Source organism: Chionomys nivalis, chromosome 20 (assembly GCF_950005125.1).
Source record: "Chionomys nivalis chromosome 20, mChiNiv1.1, whole genome shotgun sequence".
NCBI classification, from domain to species: domain Eukaryota; kingdom Metazoa; phylum Chordata; class Mammalia; order Rodentia; family Cricetidae; genus Chionomys; species Chionomys nivalis.
The window spans coordinates 49429953-49453296 of NC_080105.1; the positions used below are offsets into that span (position 1 = coordinate 49429953).

The 23344-nt window shown below is 37.9% G+C and overlaps 1 protein-coding gene across 3 annotated transcripts in view; it reads right to left on the bottom strand.

The window, feature by feature from the left end:
- Nucleotides 1-23344, bottom strand: part of Kat6a (lysine acetyltransferase 6A) — a 79710-nt gene that overhangs the window by 23729 nt on the left and 32637 nt on the right. For 2 of the 3 annotated variants that reach the window (XM_057752385.1, XM_057752384.1), the window contains 6 exons: nt 18237-18345; nt 12460-12575; nt 11867-11948; nt 9160-9313; nt 7409-7725; nt 4999-5117 (listed from right to left, as the gene is read on the bottom strand). In XM_057752385.1, coding sequence (XP_057608368.1) covers nt 4999-5117; nt 7409-7725; nt 9160-9313; nt 11867-11948; nt 12460-12575; nt 18237-18345 — 897 coding nt within the window. The remainder of the gene's footprint in view (nt 1-4998; nt 5118-7408; nt 7726-9159; nt 9314-11866; nt 11949-12459; nt 12576-18236; nt 18346-23344) is intronic. The other variant, XM_057752387.1, reaches the window with a different exon arrangement.

Consider the following 23344-nt stretch of genomic DNA (forward strand, 5'->3'; position numbering starts at 1 on the left):
ATAATATTAATGCCTGATCTACACGCTGTCTTTTCAGGACCCATAGAGATCAATAAGTCAAGAGCAAGCTAACAAGTCTTAAAGTAAGCTATATCTTTAAATAGCAGGCTTAAATGAATGCAATGTTAGCAAACCTCCTGAAACCATGCACTGTGTCACTGACTTCTCGGTCTAGTGACAATGGACACTTATTTCCTCAAATAAGCCTACTACATTAATGACTTAATTATTAAATGAAACTGCTGGGCAAGATATTGACTACTCCCCAAGCAAGCAACAAAACAAATGACCTACACTGATCATATAAGCACACACAGAAAAGAAGGAATTTTTAACTTGGGTAGGTAAATAGTTAAGAACAGTATAAAAGGAATATGACAAAGCAAGTACCAAAAAGGTCTTCAATCGTACCACATGTGAGAGTGTCTTCACTAGCAGCTGTACACAGAATAAACAACATCACACGTGTTTTACACAGGCCAATCTTGTCCTCCTGTCTACAAATGCAGTCTCAAAGCTCCCCTCACTCCTGTAATAACCTAAAGTGCACTGTCGAGAAAGGAGTGGTGTTTGTAGCCTCAATGACTTGGTCTTCTATACCAGAGGTTCAGATACAAGCTGCAGGTTAAAACCTGACCTACAAGGTCAGATTTAAAACATTAAATTCAAAGGTAATCTGATTTACTCTGCATACAATCTAACAACGAATATATATATATATAATGAGTTCATCATGAACATTTTACAAACATCAACTCAGGTGAAAATGAGGGAACTACAATTCAGGGTGACCAGATATAAGTATTAAAACCTCTTCATCAAAAAAAAAAAAATCAAAATTATCCTTCAACACTGAGATTAAAAGTTCCCTTTTGGAGCCCAGAGATCATATATAACAAAACTACAAATGTGAAGACTTCTATTCTCTGGTTTGATTGAAATTCATTAGTAAGAAAGTGCTTCAGCACATCTGATTTGACAATTCCCTCCTTCCTCTTTCCTAATCATTCCCTTTCCTCAGAGGGCAAGGCACTTAGCTCAGGTTTCACGCTGGAATACAGCCAAATGAGACCAAGCTCTTCCTGAGACACATTCAAACAAAGATGATTATCTTCAACTAGCTGGATAAAATGCACTGTATCACCAATGAGTACCAGGGTTCCTCCAACCGTACAACAATACAGAAACAAACCAAAAAGATTAAAACACAATTTAATAAATCGATTTTAAAAGGCTGTTCTTTAAACTGCATTCTAGATTCTAAGTACTCTAATTTCTAAAGTAGGATCTTTTCATCTACCTTTGCAGTTCACAACAAAAGAAGTAATACAGGAAAGCAGAATAACCAAAACCCAAATCTACCTTCCTGAGGTCTGAATTAAACAGGAAGTATAAAAGGCTAACCCATGCACCTGCTGTGATGCAGCCTGCCATGGGAGACTCCTCCCGTCGGTCGCCCGGTGCTCCTCTAGTCGGATACCCGATGAAAATGTGGAGACCCAGTTCCAGTATAACTGTTTACACATTACCACAGCTAAGAGCCACAATCCCTCTGCCTACAGACACCTTCACCTCTGGCGCTGTGCAATGCTCTGGCACATGCGCTTGTGCACTTATGTACTCCACCACCCTCAATTCCCCTGTGTAGCCTGCAGAGGAAAGATTTTCCACTCACTCAGGTTTAAAGTCAACAAGACTCTACATGAAGAGGAAGCATCTATACATGTATTCACTCATTCACTTGCACTGTTCCTGATCAATTACTGAATTACTACAAGATCATAAAAATTTCTGATCCTTCTGGTTCCACCTCCTAAGTTCTGGGATCATAAGTGTGTAGCATTTTATGTGATGCAAGGGACCAAACCCTGGGACTTTGTGCATTCTAGGCAAGCACTCTTAACCACTGAGGTACACATCCAGCTTAAGAAAAAACAATTCTAATGCAAACATGATCTTGCTATTTCATCTGAGAGCTTCCCAAAACAATAAAGATTAAGAACCCCAATCCTAGCTTCTGGCCTGTTTCTCCAGTTTCATCTGTATGATCTTTATTCATTCCCTAGTCATAATGGACTGAACTCCTTAACTATTTTTCTGACCCTGATATTACCTGGGCAATCCCCTTGTAGCACTCTTCTTACAGTTTTCTGCCTGCCTTGCTGACTTTCTTTTTAATCTTTAGATCATTACTTTCAAAACATCTTCTTTTTCTACATATCTTCTGAACACAGCCACCAGCACTCTAGATCAGGAAGCGCCCTATTAAAATAAAATCTCTCATAGCATTCTTCCTTTCTTCCTACTATCACTTTGTATTTTGTGCTTATGATTATTTGCCATTTGTGTCGCAAATGAAAGTTCACAACACAAACCGAAAGTTCCTGAATCTGTGATATACCTGTTTAGTACAAAGCCAGACACATATTCTAAATGAATCAATCTCATGGAGAAAGATCATTACATCAGAATTTCTATACATTCCTATTTCAACTGCTAATGATTTAAACATACAATATCTAGCTGGTTATGTTCTCAATGCAAGATACAAGCTTAATGAATTGTTGCAGGGTATCCCTTTCTTGGAGTCCCTGCCAGTCTTCAGAGTTCATTTTCACTTTTGCCTAGTGTGCACTGCATAAAATAAAACAGAAAAGTGCTGGGTGTGATGGCGAATCTTAATCAGCAAGTTAGCAAAATTTGAAATCACCTAGAAAACATATACCTCTGGGCGTGCCCAATGGGCATTTCCAGAGTTTAACTGAAGGAGGGAGACCCCTCACGCTCAGATTAGGCAGGACTTCCCAATAGGTGGTCTAAATATAAAGAAGCTAGAGAAATAAAGCAATGCTGTCTGCCTGCCTGCCTTTGCTTCTTCCAAAACATGAGGCTCATCTAGATGGTGGCTGCTACAGTCCTCCCCCGACAGCAGACTCCAGGCTCTTCAGCTTTCCAATGTGGACTGAATATGAGGCAATTAGGAATCTTCTAAACCTTTAATACCAGACAAACTGCTGAAGCATCCACGTTCAAGGACTAAACAGCTACCACCCTGCACATGACCACTGTTGGACTATCCTACCCCTACTGTGTAAGATAATCTACTAAATCCCTTTCCATGTGTGCACACACATTCTACTGGCCTGTTATTTTGTAAAAGCTTGCCTATTACCCTACCTCAGGAAAAGCACACACACTACGTGCCATATCACTATGGTCGTAATGTCCTGGGGGGCTCAGCAGCCCCTTTGGACTCTCTCTGATCATTTTTCCCTCATATGCCCATTACTCCTATTCTCATCCCCACATCTCTCCCCACAGAAACTTAATTTCAAATGTTCATCCATTAAACAAAGCCTTGACTTCAGTCTAATCAATCAGTTTACAGTAGTAAAAAAAGACAATGTGTCTGCTCTCAAGGCACTTAAATCCTACAAATAAATTCAAGCTGGGTGTGGCAGCACAAGTCTTTTTTATCCCAGCACTTAGAAGGCTGAGACAGGCTTTGAACTCAAGACCAGCCTGGTCTACACAGTAAGCTCTGGGACAGCCAGGGCTACATTGTATCAAAATAAATCAAATGAAATCAATTCAAGAGATGATAAGAACTCTGTAGGAAAAACAAGCAGAAAATGAGGAGTCCGTGACACAAGTGGCGTGCTCACAGTGCTACCCTTAGTTTCGGCTGGAAATGGCCTCTCTGGTAACATGTAGACATCAGAAAGAGCAATCCGGACAAGGAATATCAAGTACTATGGGAAGACTATATTTGATGTATCTGAGGGAAAGACAGTGCCTGGGATTGGGTAAAACAAGGAAGTGTGGAGAGCAGGCAGTCAGAAGCAAGCAGGCACAAGACCACCTAAAACATACAGGATAAGGATACAGGTTTGGGTTTTTTTAAGTTCTAAGTAGGGTTAAAAGGCACTGGAGGTTGTCTGAGCAGAGAAGTGGCACAATCCAACTTAAGTCACAAACTAATTACTCTATGTAAAGAGTAGACCAGAGACTGAAGCCCGGAGACAAAGGAAAAGTGGAGGCCAGAGGGGTTATGGTAAAACCCAAGCTAAATCTGGCAGTTGTAAAGCAATCAGCAGCAGTCATGTCCTGGACACAATTCTGACTCTACTAATGGATCTAATGTGGAGCACAGGCAAGAATGCTTGCTACCTGTTTGTCTAAGCAAATGTGCACACAGTATGACCGCTATGGTTTAGATCTCAAATGTCTCCCTAAAATCACAGTTAAAAGACATGGCTGCCAATTTAAACACTACTGGAAGATCAAAGAATCCTTAGTACATGAGGCTTAACAGAAGGAAATTGAGTCACTGGACAAATCTTTACAGAGTAACTAGGACCCTGTTTCCGCCATTCTCTCTCTCTCTTCTTGACCTACATGTCACCTACTTTTACCATGATGCACTACTATCTCTTAACCTCAAGAGTTTTACTCATATAGCTACCAGTACAAACCAAAAGATCATGAATCATGAATTAAAATCTCTGAAACAAGCCCAAATAAACCTTTCCTCCAAGGGCTAGAGAGTTAGCTCAGCAGCTAAGAGCAATGGCTTTTGCAGAGGACTTGGATTTGATTCCCAGCACCACAAGGGGCTCACAACTGTCTGTAACTCCAGTTTCAGGGAACATGAATTTGAGACACAGACTTACATGTAGGAAAAATAGTAAAATAACCAATTTTAGTATAATAAATACTATAGTAAATAGTATTTACTATAGTAAAATAACCAATTCTACTTAAGAAAATATACATAATATGCTCCCTTAATATTGGTAATCAAAGCAAGGTAAGTTTTGGTAAAATGTAAGCAGTTGCAGTTTGAAAGGAATTCTGTAATGAGGAAGGCTGCACACCTGCATAAATAACCACACCCTGTCCCAGTAAGCTGCTCCTTTAGTTTTCCCCACCATACCATCAGTCCTGCTTCCTTGCTCTGCAGGTCCCTGACTGCTCAGCCTCAATGTACAACTTTACCTGCAGCGCTTGTTCCTGGATGTCACGAAATAATTCCATATCTCTCTCCGTCATGATTTCCTGGCTCCCAAAAAGCCGCTCCTCATTTTCTTGTTTGCTATCCCAGCCATCCTGATTGTCTACACATAAAGAAAGGACTCACATGTTATTTGCACTGTCTTCAGTATAGTATGAGCTTTCAATTTGAAGAACTTAATATTACTTATGTACTACCCAAGAAAAGGACAGCATTAAACTAACTCACAGAAACATTACTCAAGTATTAATAATCTGTCCTTCTGATGAAAATCCCAAATTGTCTTAAATCTTCCAAAAAATATGACATAACCAAATTTAAATTCATTAAAAGATTAATTTCAATAGACAGAACAAGAAAAGGGTATAAGAATAGAAATTTCATTTCGAAACAGGGTAACTATTGACACGTTTAGCAGGAATTTAATGTGTCAATAATCACCAGTCTTAAAAGAGCTACCTTGACTGATACCAGGAAACACTAACTCCCTTCACATTCTGGGTGCCCTGTTAAAGCACAAACTCCACAAACCTGAGGACCACAGATGATAATCCTCTGGGTAAGTATGAAAAATTATGATAATCATCCACTAAATGATGGCTCTTCCTCAACTGGGCAAAATAATTAGTGAAGGGAGTATGGGGATTATGCAGATCATTATCCTTTGCATTTGAAGATGACACTGCTGGTGACCTCCTCTGTGAGTATGGCTGAAAAGACCAATCAGTGACAGTTCTTTTCAAATTGACTGTATATACTGGCTCTGTTATTCATTTAGTACAAGAAGAAAAAAGACAAAAACTCAAGGATGAAAACATTCTCAAACTGAAAAGACAGTACAATCTAATGTAACCATGTAGTTTTAATGCCCCCTAGTGCACAACACAGATGGATGCAGGCATAGACCTAGTATTACATTCTGTGACACTGTATAAAATGATGCACAAATTGTTCCTTAATATTTACAATGCATAAGTAAAATCATAGAGTCCATTAAAGCAAATGCAGAAATAATTAAAGCTTATTGTTTCTCTATATATTTTTATACACTTGCTATAACAGCTTCAATTTCTAAGTTTCCAGGAGGTTCTTCTAAAAATCCATTTCCAGCACAAATTTTAGGAGTCTTTTTTTTTGTTGTTGTTTTGTTTTGTTTTTAAGTATAACCTAAATGGGCTATGCATCTCGGACAAACATGCTCAAACTAAATATCATCTATAACTAACATGGTGCATCCTGAATGTAAACAGTAACAACTTATGTCACTGGTGAAGAGTCACTAAGCCAGAAAAGGAAGGACCAGAGATGAATGAGGGCCTTCTCTCCTGGACCTTCTCCCTTCACATACGCAGGAAAGAAGAAGCAGAAATACAACTATTTGTTCATGGAACATTTGAGGAAACAAAAATTAAGAAATTCTCCTACAGTAGGTGAGCCCTTAAAACTTAAAAATAAATAAACAAACAAAACAATAACAAACAAAAAGCATCCTCTTCTGCAATAAGACCCTCGGACTTTGATCCTCATGATCCAGCTGATTTTTATTTTTCAAATTTTCTCAAAGCCCTTTCAACTCTTTGAAAGGAGATGGCATGGCTACTTTCTCTAAACTCAAGTCTCACTACAGAGGGTATTTACTTACAGCTTTCAGAATCAGGAGAGCTAATCACATTCCTCTGACTTGAAGCTGGAAGTCAGGCTGGAGCTACACAGGAATCTCCTTCCTTTCCCGCTTAACACATGAAAACTTACCCATGTATTTCCCCCAAGATTTAAAGTAGAAAATCATATATATCATCCTGCATATATTTTGGTCTTTCCTCTATACTTAAACAAGCAGCAGTTTAACTACAATTGTCTTTTCTAATTTCCTCCCAGTAACAAAGCAAAAGCCATGGTGCTTCAAGTGTTACACTATGAACTTCACCCCTGGCACTAATTCCTGCCACAGCATTATTTAAGTATGTACCTTTATTTTTTTTGTTTTTTGTTTTTTGTTTTTGAGACAGGGTTTCTCTGTGGCTTTGGAGCCTGTCCTGGAACTAGCTCTGTAGACCAGGCTGGTCTCGAACTCACAGAGATCCGCCTGCCTCTGCCTCCCGAGTGCTGGGATTAAAGGCGTGCGCCACCACCACCCGGCTAAGTATGTACCTTTAATACATTCATATATAACCGATTTTTGTGTTGACACAGAGTCTCACTATGTATCCCAGGCTGGTCTTGAATATGTGGTCCTCTTGCCTCAGACTCTCCAGTGCTACGATTACAGATCCAGGCAACCGGGCTTGTCCATAAGTTTTACAACGAAATGTAAACTATTCTATATGACTAGCGTTAACGCAAATAATACATTTACGGAATATTTTTGTTTCTAAGCTTGGTTCAAACTTTTACCTGTGGGCCAATCTGAAGTGCTTGATTTTCTGTTGCCCTTTTTCCTGATTCTGTACTGCTCAGAGTAGTCTACCACCTCCCCACGGGCTTTCCGCCCATCAGGAGAAGGGGTGAAGAATTTGGTAAGGCCATCAATGAGCCCTTTGGTTTTCTTGTTGAACTTCAAGGGGACATTGCTATCTCTGCAGAAGTCCAAGCCATCTATTCGCTCTAAATATCCTTCTTCTGATGACGATGCTGATTGACTGGAGAGAGGGATTTTACGTTTCCGACCCCTTCCAGGACCAGTTCGCACTTTGCTAAAGGGACCTTTTGATCTAAAGAATCAAACAGGAAAAAAAAATGTAACTATTAAAAAGAAATCATTATAAGCTTTGTATCTAATATAAAATATAAACTATAACGTATAGATTTATTTTTAAGTATATATTTATATTAAACTAGCACTAAGGAGGCAAAGGCACACAGATCTCTGTGGTGACTTAAGGCAAGCCTGGTCTATATAGCCGATTCCAGGACAGCTGGAACTGTGCACTGAGAACCTGTCAAAAAGAAAGGAATGGGGGGGGGGGGAGGAAGAGAGGGAAGGAGGAAGAAGAGAATAAGAAAATTCATAAACTATAATCAGTAATATTGTCTTAGAACCATCCATCTCCAGGAAGCCTAGCTACAGTGGGAAGAACTCTAGAGTAGGAGTTAGAATACATGTCTGCCCAATTTTGTTACTGTCATATATCTAGGACAAACCACATCTCTAACCTCACTGTCTTCCTCTGGCAAATGAGTTCCATCAGTGAACAACTATCTTTCTAGGTTATAACAACCTCTAACACGATGATCACTATGCCAAAGAGTTATAATTTCACCTCTAAAATCAAAGACATGCTTACTATCTAGAGATCAGAAATCAAAATACCATGTTTAAAGGCAAATTAGAGACTGGATTTAAGATGAAAATCATCGACTAGAATACTGGTTCTATAATATGTCAGGCTGCTAATGCTCATTCATTTCTGTTATATCACCTTCAAGATAGTACTAAGTGTAGAAAAGGTACATAAATTTGAGACTAAAAAGGTTTACAGATTTGAAAACATTTTTTATATGACCAAAGGTGAATTACTATAAAGATTTTTCTAAAACAGAGAAAGCTACTGAAACTTGTCAACACTTCCAGAAATACCCTTGTTTCCCAGGCTACAATTTTTGATTTTTTGATAACAGATGAAAACATATTCCTTTATCTCAGGAGAACACAAATGGGACTTGGTTGTCATCTCAGTAAGATCTGACCCAGTGACGTGCTGGTATCTACTGATAAAACAACTGAGGCTGCATCAGTAAGAGTCACATGACTGCAGGCTTTTCTCTGCTGCTTTTACACAAAGAGCAGCATAGGGAAAGTTAAGCATCAGTCTGGTGCCAGACTTAGGTTTTAACCCCAGTTTAACACTTAATGTGTAGCTTTATGTAAATTAATATCTATATGCCTTAGCTTCCACTTCTGAAAAATAAAGTTAACGATGGCACCTAAATTTCACTAGGTCGCTGGAAGAACTGAATGACTGAAAAAAAGGCACTTAGGTAGTCCTGCCTGGCACTTTATTAAGGGTTAGTAAAAGTGAGCATGTATATAAAAGTACCAGTTATAACAACAGGACTCTTTTTCACACAGAAAGCAAGTGACTCCTATACTATGGAGAAGGCCCTATCCTTTTCTCCCCTCACCTTGCCATAAGAGTACAACTTACACCGTGTTTTGTTTCTTTAACCTGTTTTTTGGACGTCCTATTGGATTAGCATAGCGCCGTTTTATCTGCGCCGCCTTCTTTTGTAGAAGTTTTCGTCCTTTTTTCCTAGGTCGACATATTTGACATATCCACATGCCTGTAAAAGAATAAAATTCTATACAAAAATGTAGCTACAAATATACTGAAAGATTTCAACTATTCCAACTCCATAAGGTTAAGGACTAATGTGAAAATCTAATGAAACGCTTCAGGGAAAGAAAAAAAGACAGGAAAACATAAACATATCAGCGTCTATAAACAGCTAAAAGAAATTCATACACACCCTCGAAGCTTGCAAATGGACAGGGTCCCTGATTCTCAGTCAAAAATTTCTGCTCTAGCTGGGTGCGGTTGCACATGCCTTTAATTCCAGCAGAGGCAGGTACATCTCTGTGAGCTCGAGGCCACCCTAGTCTACTTACTGAGTTTTAGAATAGCTAGATACCTAACAGAGACACTGTGTCAAAACAAACAAACAAAAACAAACCAAAAAAAAAAAGGGAAAGGAAAGAAAAGAATGAAATAGAACCCAGATATTAGCACCTAATTACAATCCTACAATAAAGAGCCAGTTTCTTAAACAAATGATTGATTACAGGACAAGGAAGGGGAAAAGCCAACAGTTTGGAAGACTTTAGATTATAATGCCAGAAAATAGTCAGAGGGGAACCTCAAAAGGACTTGGCAGTCAACTTGAAGGTGTTTCCAATGGCCAAATAATTAAAGCAATGAAAAATCATCCACAGAATAAAAAGCTCATGTGTTGTTAATGATTTAAGCAATTTAATAAATGAATGTTCAGAAGGTGGTAACAGTTACTTAAGTAAGAATTTCGATTAGTCAGTTTAGAAAGAATGTGGACTAGACAGCCACCATTATGCAGGTACCACATTAACAACTACATAGGCAAGAAAGACTGAGTTGCTAGGTAATAGGCAAAAGGGAAAACCTGGCGGGTTTCTTTACAACTTTAAGTGATCAGAAATAAAGCATATATCACTACTACCTACATGTTGTGATACACTAGGAAGAGCAGCACATCATCTTATTGTCAAACTTATAAACTTGATCTAATCATAAATGTGCTGAAATAACGGACTAGTACTCTCCAAGTAAGTTAAGGTCAGGAAAGACAAAGTTTGAATAATTATCACAGGCTGAAGACAATCGAAGAGGTATGACACTAAGTGGGAGATCCTAAATGGATCTAGAGAATTCAAATGAGATCTCTAGTTATCACATCTTGACATTCTGGATTTTGAGTCTTATGATTTTTTTGTAAAATGATAACAATAGGCGAGCTAATAAGAAGATAACTACGCTCTACTATTTTGCCAGCTTTCTCTAAGTCTAAATAAGTTCAAAATAAAATCTTTCCTGCAATAAGCTGCTATAAAACTCCCTTTGTAGAAGCTAAATGCACAAGAAAGAATTCCTAAGAAAATCTCCTTATCTTGAAAGAGTCTCAGGTGGCCTCATATCTCAACTTCAAACAGATGCAAAGGAGAGGTAAAGAGAGTTATTCATGCCAGGCAGTGCTGGCACACAGCTTTGATCCCAGCACTCAGGAGGCAGAGGCAGGCAGACCTCTGAGTTAGAGGTCAGCCTGGTCTACAGAGTTGAGTTCCAGGACAGCCAGGAGTATACAGAGAAACCCTGTCTTAGCGTGTGTGTGTGTGTGTGTGTGTGTGTAAAATATTTAGGGTGTTTCAAACAGTGACAAGAGGATGGCACAAGGGTAGCTGAAGGAAGAACTATCAGTGGCTGTATACTGGGATTGAGTCCCTTTTCACCTCTAAGCAGACATTACCAAATATCCTACAAGTGTCAAACGTAGGAAATTACAAATCAAAATCAAGAGTTCAAATAAGAATCTATGGGCATGTAGTAGGGAAAACGGGGGTGCCAACTAAACTGAAATAGTCCCTGTCACTGCAACCTACTGAGTTACTTCTCTGGACCTTTCTTCTTTCTAAAACAGAAAATGGGGTCACAAAAAGTTACCTATACTGGCCTTGAATTCATTTTGTTCAGGCAAACCTTGAATTTATGATCCCTGTCTCCCAGGATGCCCAGGAAAGTTGGGATTATAGTTCTATGCTACTAGACAAAGCTTGACATTCTCTTTTAAAACTGTAAACATATGATCAAATGGTTCTTCATGGAAATCTAACCAAAGAGCAGTTATATCCCAGTCAGTATCTCTTAAGGAACAAGTGTCAAAAGAATCTAATAGTATTAAGCCATACCTTATGATTTGGGTACTTATTTGGTTTGAATAAATCAGATCTAAGTCTAGGGCCCTGAAAAGCACTGAGCAGAGTTACAGCCAATACATTCTAAAACAATTTCATTTTCTCCTTTAAAGGAGAGATCTCAAGATACCACACAAGCTAAGTACTTTAGCTTCTAGCTAAAGACAAGCAAGTACTTAAACATAAACCATTTCATCCTGCATAGACACTGAAATGTTGAAAATAAGTGGAAATAAATTTTAAAAATGTTAATAAGTTTAACAGAAAGTATATTCTACCTTTAAGATGTCAGCTGTCTATACAATCTCAAAATAAAAATCAATGATTTTCTTCAACTTAACAGCAGATAAAATGTGCTTTCACTAATACCCTTTCTCAGGGACGTTATATGATTTTTCAGAAAGGATTCTTACCTTTTGGCATCCGTGTGAGCGGCGGATCACAACACTCCATGTGAAAACCTCGGTCACATGAGTCACAAAAGAGCATGTTATCCTTTAAAAAAAAAAAGGAAAGAAAAGAAAAAGGAAAAGATATTTTTGCTTAACCTTAGGAGACAGAAAAATTTCAGGACTTGTTAAGCCTGGGAAGCTTCAAATATTACCATATTAAAACTTTCCTTAATTAGTATTAACTTAGGAAACAGTCTGAGTTAGCAAAAAGTTTTGCTTCATTCAATGTTGGTGAAGAACTACAGGTTCAATATTTTTTAGTACATTCATAGACAGATAAGAGCTAACCCCGATCTGTCTTAATAAAAATCAAAAGGATGACTTGTATTTAGAAAAAAACACAATAAATAATTCATAAATCAATATCTCTATAGTGTTCAAAAGAATTGGGAATTTTCTTGAAAACAGTTTTTATCTCTGCAAATACATGGTCAAATTGCTTTACAAATCACCTCGGAGCAGCCTACATTCACGTCGACAGTATTCCAAACAAATGATCTCTACCTGGAAAGGGTTACTGAATGGAACAGCCAGAGCAGAGGCAAGACACTCACTGCATTTTTGCCTTGATCACGACAAGAGCTGCACGTCTTACACTCGATGCACTGCCACCTTAAGGCCTTTACTCTCACTGTCAGTTCTGTGGAAAACTTTAAACAGGATGGATGACCTAATAAAAGAAAAAAACTTCAGTGATGAAAAATCAAAAGTTATTTTGTAATTATACTATATAAATGGTACAAAAATGGTAATTATCTTAACTATATCAGATAAAGAAAGATACTCCTGGAAGCTTGCCATACAATGTGTCATCAAGACTTGGCACTCCAAGTCAGTTTTCCTAAAACCAAACAGGATTTAGCACATCTGCCCACATTGTAAACATAAAAATCATATCCAAACTTGTACTGAGCCTGCATCAAAGTAGTATGTTTGTACACATGCTAGTAATTATATAAATACAAATATGCCCAGGCCACCTCTGAAAAAACACATACACAAAAACCTATTTATACACATTTTGTTAACACTCTAGCAAATAGAGCTGTAAATATTTTAAAGAACAATTTTGGCTCACATTTATAGCCATTTTTATGTCTCATTTTAAAAGTGTTTTAAATTATTTGAGGGTGGATACATGTGTGTCATAGTTGCAATATAGAACTTGGAGGGCACTTTTGGAGTTAGTTCCCTCCTTCCACCTTTACATGGGTTCTGATGGGTTACCAGCTTTCTGAGAGTGACTTTACTTGCTAAGCCATCTTGCCATTCCAAATACAATTATTGTTGGTATTATTATTATTTATTTACTATGTGTGAGTACATATGTGAGTACACATAGGCATGAATAAAAGTCAAAGGGTAGTTTACAGGAGTCGGTTCTCTCCTGCATCAAACTCAGGCTGTCTGCTTGGTGATAAATTCCCTACCCACTGAGCCATTTCACTGGCTATGATCTCATTGTTTAATGGGAACAGTTTAGCTTCATAATTTAAAAATATAGAATAAAAAGACCAAGCCTTAAGCAATTACATACTCATGATTTAAGCTACAATTACAAGAAAAGTAGCATTTCTCCTAGGATGAGCCCAACAGCAGCTGAAGGGAGCAGCAGTGGAAAGGAAGGGATGGAGTCTACTCCCATGAATCAGTACCACGTTGATTCTCCAGTTTTCAGACTCAGCTACATTTGTTCATGTTGTGGGATATTTTGGTTGCACTCTCACACTCTCGAGGCTTTATCTCGAATTAGAGGGCAGGACTAGCTACTAGCTGATTGAAATTAGCCATAGAAGTTTTGGAGGACCCAGGCCATATAGACACAGAAAGTAGTAGGGTGGAGCTTAGATTCTAGGCCCTTTGGGATCAAGGAAGGATAGAGAAAAAAGAGTATGTCACTGGTCACTTCACTGCTTCTCCAATCAATCAGGGTTTTACCCCAATATCTGACTCCCAAGTTTTTATTGACAAAGAAATAATTAGATCAATGCTTTAGTTCCAGTGCTTTAACAGTAATCTTTCCTCTTTTGTGAGAGAAGAGCTAGCTAAATCTTTTTTCCCCATTTCTAAAGAATCGATGAGGTAGTAAGCTTGTCATCAAAACATGGACACTGAAGAAAAGCAAGAGAGGAAGTGTGGCCTACATACATCATCTCTAATAATAGCCATTTTCATGTTCTACTTTCCTTCTAAAACTAGCTGAAAGTCACAGCTATAGAATGCAGAATGTGTAGTTTGTTTTGCTTTTCATTATTTAATTCTAGTAAACTTCATGCTTTTATTCTTTAAACACATTATACAATGCTTATTTGATAAGTGATCACTCCCATGACCATTTCCCTATTGTTAAATACTTACTGGTTGATTTTTCAACTGGACACAAACCTATACATATCTTGGAAGAGAGATTCCAAAGTGAGAAAATGCTTCAATAAGACTTGTCTGCAGGGCAAGTATGTGGGGTGCTATCTTGATTAATAATTAATGTGGTAAGTGGCATCACCCTGGGCAGGTGGTCTCTAGGTGCTTTAAAAAGGCAGGCTGAGCAAGCCAGTAAGCACTGTTCCCCATGGCCTCTACTTGCGTTTCTGCCCTGACTTGTTGCAATGATGGACTGTGATGTAAGCCCCCTTTCCTTCACAAGTTCTTTCTGCATGATGCTTGATCCCAGCAACAGAAACCTTAACCCAAGACATCATGGCTACAGGTTTCTCACTTTAAATTAACACTATGAGGGTGGGGGAACCTCCCGGAAGGAAGACTGGTGAATGTAATGACATTTTCAGTTGTGCTGGTTTAAATGTACGGGTAAACATTTCCAAGTCATGCTGTACTGTCCAGGGCCAGGAACCAAGTATGAACATTTCATTGCACTTCACTCAAGTATGCACTGAGCTTCCAATACATACTGTTTTAAACTCTAAAACTTACATTTGGCATGTATTCTTGTCATTCTATAAGTAAAGCTCTTTTTATATGTTCAGCAATTGCTTTCGTTTATGTAAGGTGCTTGTTCACAGACTCTTTAGAGTTCATGCTTAGAAAAGTATTTTTTAACTCATATAGCTTTGAATCTTTCCCATACACAATGTAATTATTTTCCCCAAAGTATTCTTGCTCTTTTTATTAAGGGTTATGTATTGTTGTGGGATATTTGATCACACTGTGACCTCCGGGTTTGTGTCTGCATTAATTACATAAAATCAACATTGGGTCAGGAGGCGGAGTTATCAACTAGTTGACAGAAAATAATCATAGAGAATCATGGGTATCTGTAAGACGACAAAGAGATGCATAAGGAGTACCAGAGAGGGACTTAGCGTAGCATGGGTTCTGGAGGAGTGGAGTACACTCTCTTTCATAGATGGTGGCAAAGAGAGAAGGCCAACTAGTTGCTACTCAACCTCTCTGAGCTAGCAGGTTTTCACTCCAGCCTTTGTCTCCTGAATCTTACTGAACGACAGAGATTTAATAAAAACTCTACTTGGTGGCAGCAACATGGCTGGTGCCTGCGGGAACAGAATTTCCACCAGGCCAAGGCCTGAGTAGTCGGGCCACTGCCAGAGAAGCAAGCCAGTAACTGCAGAACCACATTTGTTGGCTAAAACAGCAAGAGATTAAAGTGCAGCCCCTGTGCCTACAGAAAAATAACATGTTTTAAAATATTTTAGAAAATATCAATTTAGAGACGTGACTATGCTCATGCTTTCTTCCTTAATCACTGTTATAGCCAGTCTCCAAACTGCCTTTCCACCAAGTAGATGTGTTCTCACAACGAAGTAGGGTTGATCTGTATAACCAATACAATATTGCTGAAATGACAGCATGGCTTCTACAAGGCCATTACAGAAGATACTCAATATTCTTCCTTGTTTTTTGTGGACGTGCTAAGAGAAAGCCAGCTGCCGTGTTGTGGATATTCACAAAGCATTATCTACAGGTCCACATGGCAAAAAAAATACTGAGGATTCTTTTCACCAGGCAACAGCCTTAATTTGTGGGTCAGGTAAATGAGCCATCATAGAAGCTTTAGGTGTCTGAAGCACCAATTAAAATCCTAAGTATATCCTCGTGAGATATCAAGTCACAGTGCCTAGATAAGCCACTTCCAAATTCCCAAGGTACAGAAACAGTATAAAATTAAAATGTCTATCATTGATAAGCTGCAAGGTCTTAGTTTAATTTATTTTTGTAGCAATAAACAACTGCTATTATTATTTTTATAGATTTAAAAAAACTTGCAAATAAACACACACACACACACACAAAGACAGACAGATCCAAAGTCTACATGTCTCAGTGAGTATATATAGTTAAAAGTCACTGGACTGGAAGCTATGGAACTTCACACTGGATTTTACACTTTCACTATCAAATACACTTTTATGAATTTACCTACTATCAAAAGTAAAAAAAAAAAAACCATGAAAGAGTTAGTACTGGAAAAACAATTAGCTTTATATTCTCTTTCATAGCTCATAAAATTAATTTCTGAGAAGAGCTCCATTACTAAAATAGGAAATCACTGCATTATACAACATGCTGCTATATTTTTATCTAACCAACTGTTTTTTTATAGCTTTTGTGTTTTACTATAAAACCTACCCAGAGTTCACTTTTGCTTATGATATTGTACTATTTATGGTCTTTCAGCACTCAAGATTTATTCCCATCTTCTTCTAATGCTTCTATAAATAAAAACTCAAAAGCTTGAGCTGGGATGTAGTTCACTTGGTAGAGCACTTGTCCGCCATGTGTAAAACCCTGGGTTCCAGTGCCAGAGTGAGGAGCAGGCACTGCAAAGCAGAAACTTATATTTACAGGCACCTTCCCACCGAGACTCTAGGAGTAAAATGCACTCTGCCATCTGGGCATGCTCAGGGGATCTTTGAGGTAAAAATGAGACAACAGTAGTCTTCCTTCTCTAGCATTATTTCCTAACGATAAGCAGAGTCATGAAGAAAACAGTGTTCTGGTGTCCTGTAGATAATAATGACAGCCAAATCGGCATCTCAGGACCAAGAACTCACAACTTTTAATAGAGCCTTCCTATTTCCAGTTCTCCCTACTAGAGAAAATACAGGACAACTTTACAGCCTGGTAGTCACTTCTGCAGGAGTCTTAGGCTCCAAAGCCTAACTTATCAGCACTTCCAATGATTTCATAAATACCTAATTCCAACATTAACTTCTTTAAGGTACCTACCACAACTTCTGTATTCTGGTCCAAATTCTGACTGTTACTGTTAAAAAAAAAACACTGAAAATGCAAACAATGATAAAAGATAATGCTGCTTTATTAAAGTTGTCCTGCAACATCTTGTGGATTCCTAAATACACAATGTAGAGTAAGAATATCTCTGGAATGAGGATATTAGAAGACTCAGAAAAAAATCTTTCTATAGGCTCAGGATTACATAGGTACAATAAACCCCAGTGTCACCAAGAGTCCAGTGTGAAAATCTAGAAAAACAAACTTGCTCTTTCTGGGTCTATGCATAAAGTCTGAGACAAATGAAGAAAAACAAAGTAGTGAGGTTGCATATTTGTGCACACCTGCATTCAGCTGCAGCTCCTGAGGAGTCATTCACATGTTTTGAGAAAGGGTCTTTTACTGTTACACTGGCTCTAGGGATTAGATAGGGTCCTCAAGCTTGTGCATCAGCCTGAAGTGTGTTTATTTAAACAAACAAACAAACAAACAAACAAAACACTTTAAACTGACTGTGGGATTTAAACAGGCACTTAATATGAAATATAAAGATCAGAAAAATATAATAAAAGGAGAATATATTTGCATTTAAAATGGGATTTTATAAAATTGTTTTTAGAAAACCTGTAGCAATTACTTTTCCATAATTAGTATATAAAAATTTTTTTTTATAATCTCCATTTATATTGGAATATATTATGCATTTTAATTTCTGATAATGTTATGTATAAATAGGGATATATGTGAGTATGTATTGGGTGTATGTAAATTGTATACCCCAAATTGACCATCTCTCATTTCACTGTGGTCAGAATACAGACATAAATCTTCATATTACTTTCATTCATACATTAAAATATATTTCTCAAATTTAAAAAAAAAAAAAAGATCAGAAAAATATAAGTTCACAGAACATTTACTAAAAACACCTGAAATACTAAAATTAACTAAACATTTCAGCCATTCAAATTCCTCTGTAGTGTAAAAGCTCAACTCAGTTACTGAAAACCAGAATTAAGTTAAAGCACGCTTTTGGCAAGGATAAAAAAATACCAACTCATTTAGGCAACCTTCTCCTTGACTTGCAGATGTGTTAGAAGGCAAACAGGAAGCCACATACCACTATTGCCACAGTCTGCGCAGGAGATGAGTTCCTCAGGCTTCTTTTCCCGGTTTTGTTCTTTTGTACCAAGACAGAAACTACAGATGGGTATTGGTTCAGCAACCGGCTGCAGAGAAAAACACAATTGATTCTACTACTAGTACATTTTTTAGTAGCAACATAAAATTAAAATTAGTTTTACATTCTATTCTGAGTTTACATAACTTTGGGACAATTATATCACTCTTCCTAAAATTCCTACTTAGTAAGTTTTCATAAAGCTTGCTTTTAGCCAAGATGTAAGCACAAAACTAATTATATCTAGGATCGGATCATTATCTGGGATACATGTGATCTGGAAAAACATATACAAAAGTATAATATAAGATAGAACACAGTTAAATACTATAAGAAACAAGAAATAAACACTACTACTCTATGTAGTACTGGCCTAAGAGAGAAATTCCCACTGTGATTTGGAGGACAAGATAGGGCACATTCAACACTTCCTCCACTCCTGTTAATGAGTACTTAGTAAGCTGGTCAAGTGACAAACACATAAGAAGCAAAGTGTCTATTTCACCTTCAAAGTGCTTCCCTCTACCCCATACTTGAGATGGAGAGAAGGCAATACAGTTATTATCAATAGGAAGGACTCTGATGTACACTGCTAAAACTGCTATAGCCAGTTTTAAGTGCAATGCTTCTGTGTAAGGGAGGAAAACCAGAAAGAAACAAAACAAAACAGAAAAGGGCTAAATCACTTTGTAAAACTGAAGAAATTGATCTTTTAAAATCAAGAAGATGTATACATTAAATATTTTCCACTTATGCTTAGTTTTAAAGTTTTTTTTTAATGTGTATGAGTACTTTGCTGGTAGGAGGTATATATGTGCATTTGTACATGCCTGGTACCTAGAGACCAGAAGAAGCTGTCAGATCCTCCAGAACTGGAGTTACAGATGGTTACGATCCCCCATGTAGTTCCTAAGATTTGAACCTGGGTCCTCTGCAAGAGCTGTATGTTCTAAAACACTAAGCCATCTCTCCAATCCATTATTTTCAACTTTTATACATCAACTATATCCTTAAAAGGCTAAAAGTAATTTACAGTTGAAGAAAGGAATGAGACTCTTCCCCAATCACTGTGTGTGTCCGTGTGCGTGAGTGCAGGTGTGTGCCATTGCATGCACGTGCAGGTCGGAAGAAAACTTCAGTTATTTTTGGTCCTTGCCTTCTCCCCTTTGAGAAAGGGTTCCTGTTGCTTGCTCCTGCATTCACCAAGGTAGTTAGCCCATGAACTTCAGGGTATTCTGTCTCCACTGCCCACCTCACTGCAGGAACCTTTATGTAGGTGCTGGAGATCCAAACTTGGGTACTTATGCTTGCCTAGGAAGCACTTTACCCACTAAGCTATCTCTCAAGACTTGGATTTTATTCTTCAAGCAAAAATAAAATAATTTTTTTTTAAAAAAAGAGCAATAAGAAGTTAGTGAGCCAGATGAAGCTGGCTATGTGTGAGGTAGCACACGCCTGTAAAACTAACACAGGAAGGCAAAGGTAAGAAGTTCAAGGTCACTCTAGGTTACACAGAATTGATAATTTTTCCCAGGAATAACAGCTAAGGCCAAAAAATTAATGTTTTAGTGGCTAGTAAAATCTTAAAAGAGAAACAGATATGGAAAAGTTGGGTATAATATTGACACATTTAAAAATCATTTTAAAACAACCAACACAACTGTGCTAATAACAGTGTTGAGTGGAGAGATCAAATGAGAGGTGAACAGCTAGAAGTTGCCATAATTAATACTATGGAGTGGAGAAGACTACCACTGCTTTTCCTTAAAAAGGAATAGGGAACAAAAACTAAAGGTAGGGCAGACTTCATATAGGAGTGAAAATTTTAAGAAGTAAACTGTAAAGGCCTAGAACACAGGCAGACTGTAGGTCATAAATATGGGGTTTATGGTTTGGCCTCTAATGTCCCACTGGAAGATTTTAAGCAAAGAGGGATGGTGTGATGGCTCGGTTGTCAACTTGACTATATCTGGAATGAACTACAATTCAGAAATGGAGGGCATGCTTGTGATGCAGATCTTGAGGCAAGAAGACAACACAGCTTTGATCTACATCTTGAGCCAGGGTCTCCTTGCTGTCCTTTCTTTCCTTCCAACACCTATAAACATTGGTGTTCCTCATCTTTGACATCCATTTTCCTATTCCTCACTCTCTATTCTTTTCAATCCACTCGATCTGACTGGGTGCTTTCAGTTATCATCTGCTTGTTGATGTCATTAAAATTCTTCTCTAGCCCATTCTTTCTACTAAATTCTGAACATGAATAGCCAAATCACCACTGATATTTCTTTCAAATAATCACATTCCTATCAATGTTTATTCATTTCTTTAAATTTAGACGTTAACTTTCTAGTTAAAACATACAAGAAAAGTACAGACTATAAGGTACTCCCTAAATTATTATGTAATCAGTATCCACAGAACCAGCACCCAGGTCACATGAACATTAGACCTCAGCAATCCTTCCCAATATGCTACTTCTTCCTTTCTTTCCAGGGACAGCCATCCTGACATAGTAGTATAGAACTATGATTGAAAGATAAAATATTGATTGTATTCTGCACTTGGATACCTCATAGAATACAGTGCTTGTGTGGACACTGTAAGAACTACAGTAAGAAATGAACACTGTTATAAAGGGAATAGAAAGCAGACAAGAAATTGAAAAAAAAATGTGGCTTCAATATATGGCATGAAAGGTAAACCCATTTTATAAAGTGGAAGAGTAGATAGAACAGTCAAATACGCAAGCGAACAGGTAGAGAAACAAGTAGGAACACACTACAGAACAAGGCCTATAGTTACTCTTACTTGTGCTTATTAATTCTAAATAAGCTGAATTTCCAGCCACAGTACTCCAAGTGCACAACAGTAACATATATTTAGCAGCTAACAGTAACAAACAACGGTACAGAATGATTTCGTTCGTAGCAAAGGTTTAGGGAAAAGGGTGACTTTTAAAGTGCAGGTAAAAGACTGGTTTTAACAATGTAGAGTAGTGCAGAGATATATGTGCCTTGGGGCAGGAATAGTAAAAATGGGGAAAGTTGAAGATGCCATTTCCTATAGTTTTACTTATTCCTGGAAAATAAGAAATAAAATTGGGGCTAGATTTTTACTTCAGTGGTAGAACACTTCCCTGGGTTCAGTCCTCAGCTTCAGGAAAAAGGAAAGAAGGGAGGAAGGGAGGGAAGTCAACTTCCAAAAGTGTGTCATGAATTGGCTAGATAGAACATTCTAGAACACAAGAAAAGCAATGATAGAAGAATTTCAGAGGTAAGACTAACTGAAGCCAAAAAGAACCTAACAAAAACATTGTCTATCAAAATGGAGAATGGAAGGGTTGGGGAGATGGCTCAGTAGTTAAGAGAGCTTACTTTACAATTACAACAAGAATTTGGATTCAAGCACCCATAAAATAAGCCAGGTATTCTGCAAACACCTGTTAATTACAGTTCTGATGCCCTTTTCTGACCTCTACACATATACAGAGGTTCACACAAAGACATACATACACAATAAATACTTCTTTTAAAAATGGAGAATGGACACATATTTCTAATCAAGACATCAGAAAAGCATGCATCAATAAAGAAAACAGAGGAAAGAAAAGTGGAGTCCTTGCAGAATAGCCTCCACCTCTCTGCTACAACAAAGGGCAACATCATTGGCCAGGTATGGCAATAACTGCTCTTACTCTAACCCCTGAGGCAGAAGAATCAAGAACTGGAGGCCAACCTGAGGTACAGAGCAAGAACCTATCTATACATACAGCTAGACAGACAGACAGATACACAATAATAGATCTATGCAATAATGTTTCAAAATATGTCTTCAATGATTTTTCACTCAATACCAAAATTAATGTAATTTTGTCACTTGCAACATGGATTAAATTGGAGGACAGTACATAAAGTGAAATCACCCAGTACAAACTGGGCTTTGTTACCACAAGTCAAATTTACTGAGGTCATTCAAATCTATTCATTCAAGCAGTGTGTGGGACATTACAAACTGGCTGCCTTGTTACTTGTTCCTTTAAGGCAATGATACATGACTCAACCTGTCCTGGGTTCACGAGAGGGTGCGTGAATACAGGCAACATGAAAGCAGCAGGAGGAGACTACAGAGACTAGAGGATGGGAAGGGAAGGGGATGGGAGAAAGGTCAGTAGCAATGTGTGTGGGGCTAGAGAGATGGCTCAGGTTAAAAGCACTGGCTGTTCTGAACCCAGGTTCAATTCCTAGCTCACAACTGTCTGCGACTCTAGTCCCAGAGGATTTGGTGCCCTCTTTCAGCCTCTGTGGAGATCAGGCACGAATATCGTACATAGACATACATGGGGGGGAGGGACCTATACACTTACAAAAAGAAAAGAAAAATGTATGTTTTGAAACTAATTATTGTGTATGTTAACTTAAAATGTTTTTAATTTGAAAAAACAAAATTCAACATGCAAAAATAGGAGGAAAAGTACATGTGTATGTACAAAATGACATAAACAAAAGAAAGTAGTGTGATATACTGACCTATTGCTTCAGATCAAGTAAAAAATATTTTTTTAAAAGGACACAAACAGAAGAATATTTTAAGCTTTCCAGGTAAGACTCTACAACCAAGACTTTGATTCTCTTGTATCATCATTGAGACAAACTGAACAGTACTGGTAATTCATAAAGGTCTACAAGAAATCAGACAATATGCTATATAATGACTGTTCATAGAACTGTCCAAGCATAATCCCTGTACCTTACTGTTCCCCATGATTTATACAAAAGTAAACTGATTCCTGCAGCTAAATTTACACTCCATTAAACACAGCAGCCAGAGCGAACCCGTTAAGAGTTAAGTGAAGCATGTGATTTAGTTGCCTCAAACCATCTAGAACAAGTCTCCGTTGCAGATTAAAATGCCAAGTGGAACCACAAGACACTGTGTGACCTGCAGCAGCCTAACTCCAAATCCTACCCACCACACACATCTGACGTCATCACCTACTGCTCTAACCTCCAACATCCCCCTCCATCACCTCTGCTTCCGTTTTCCTC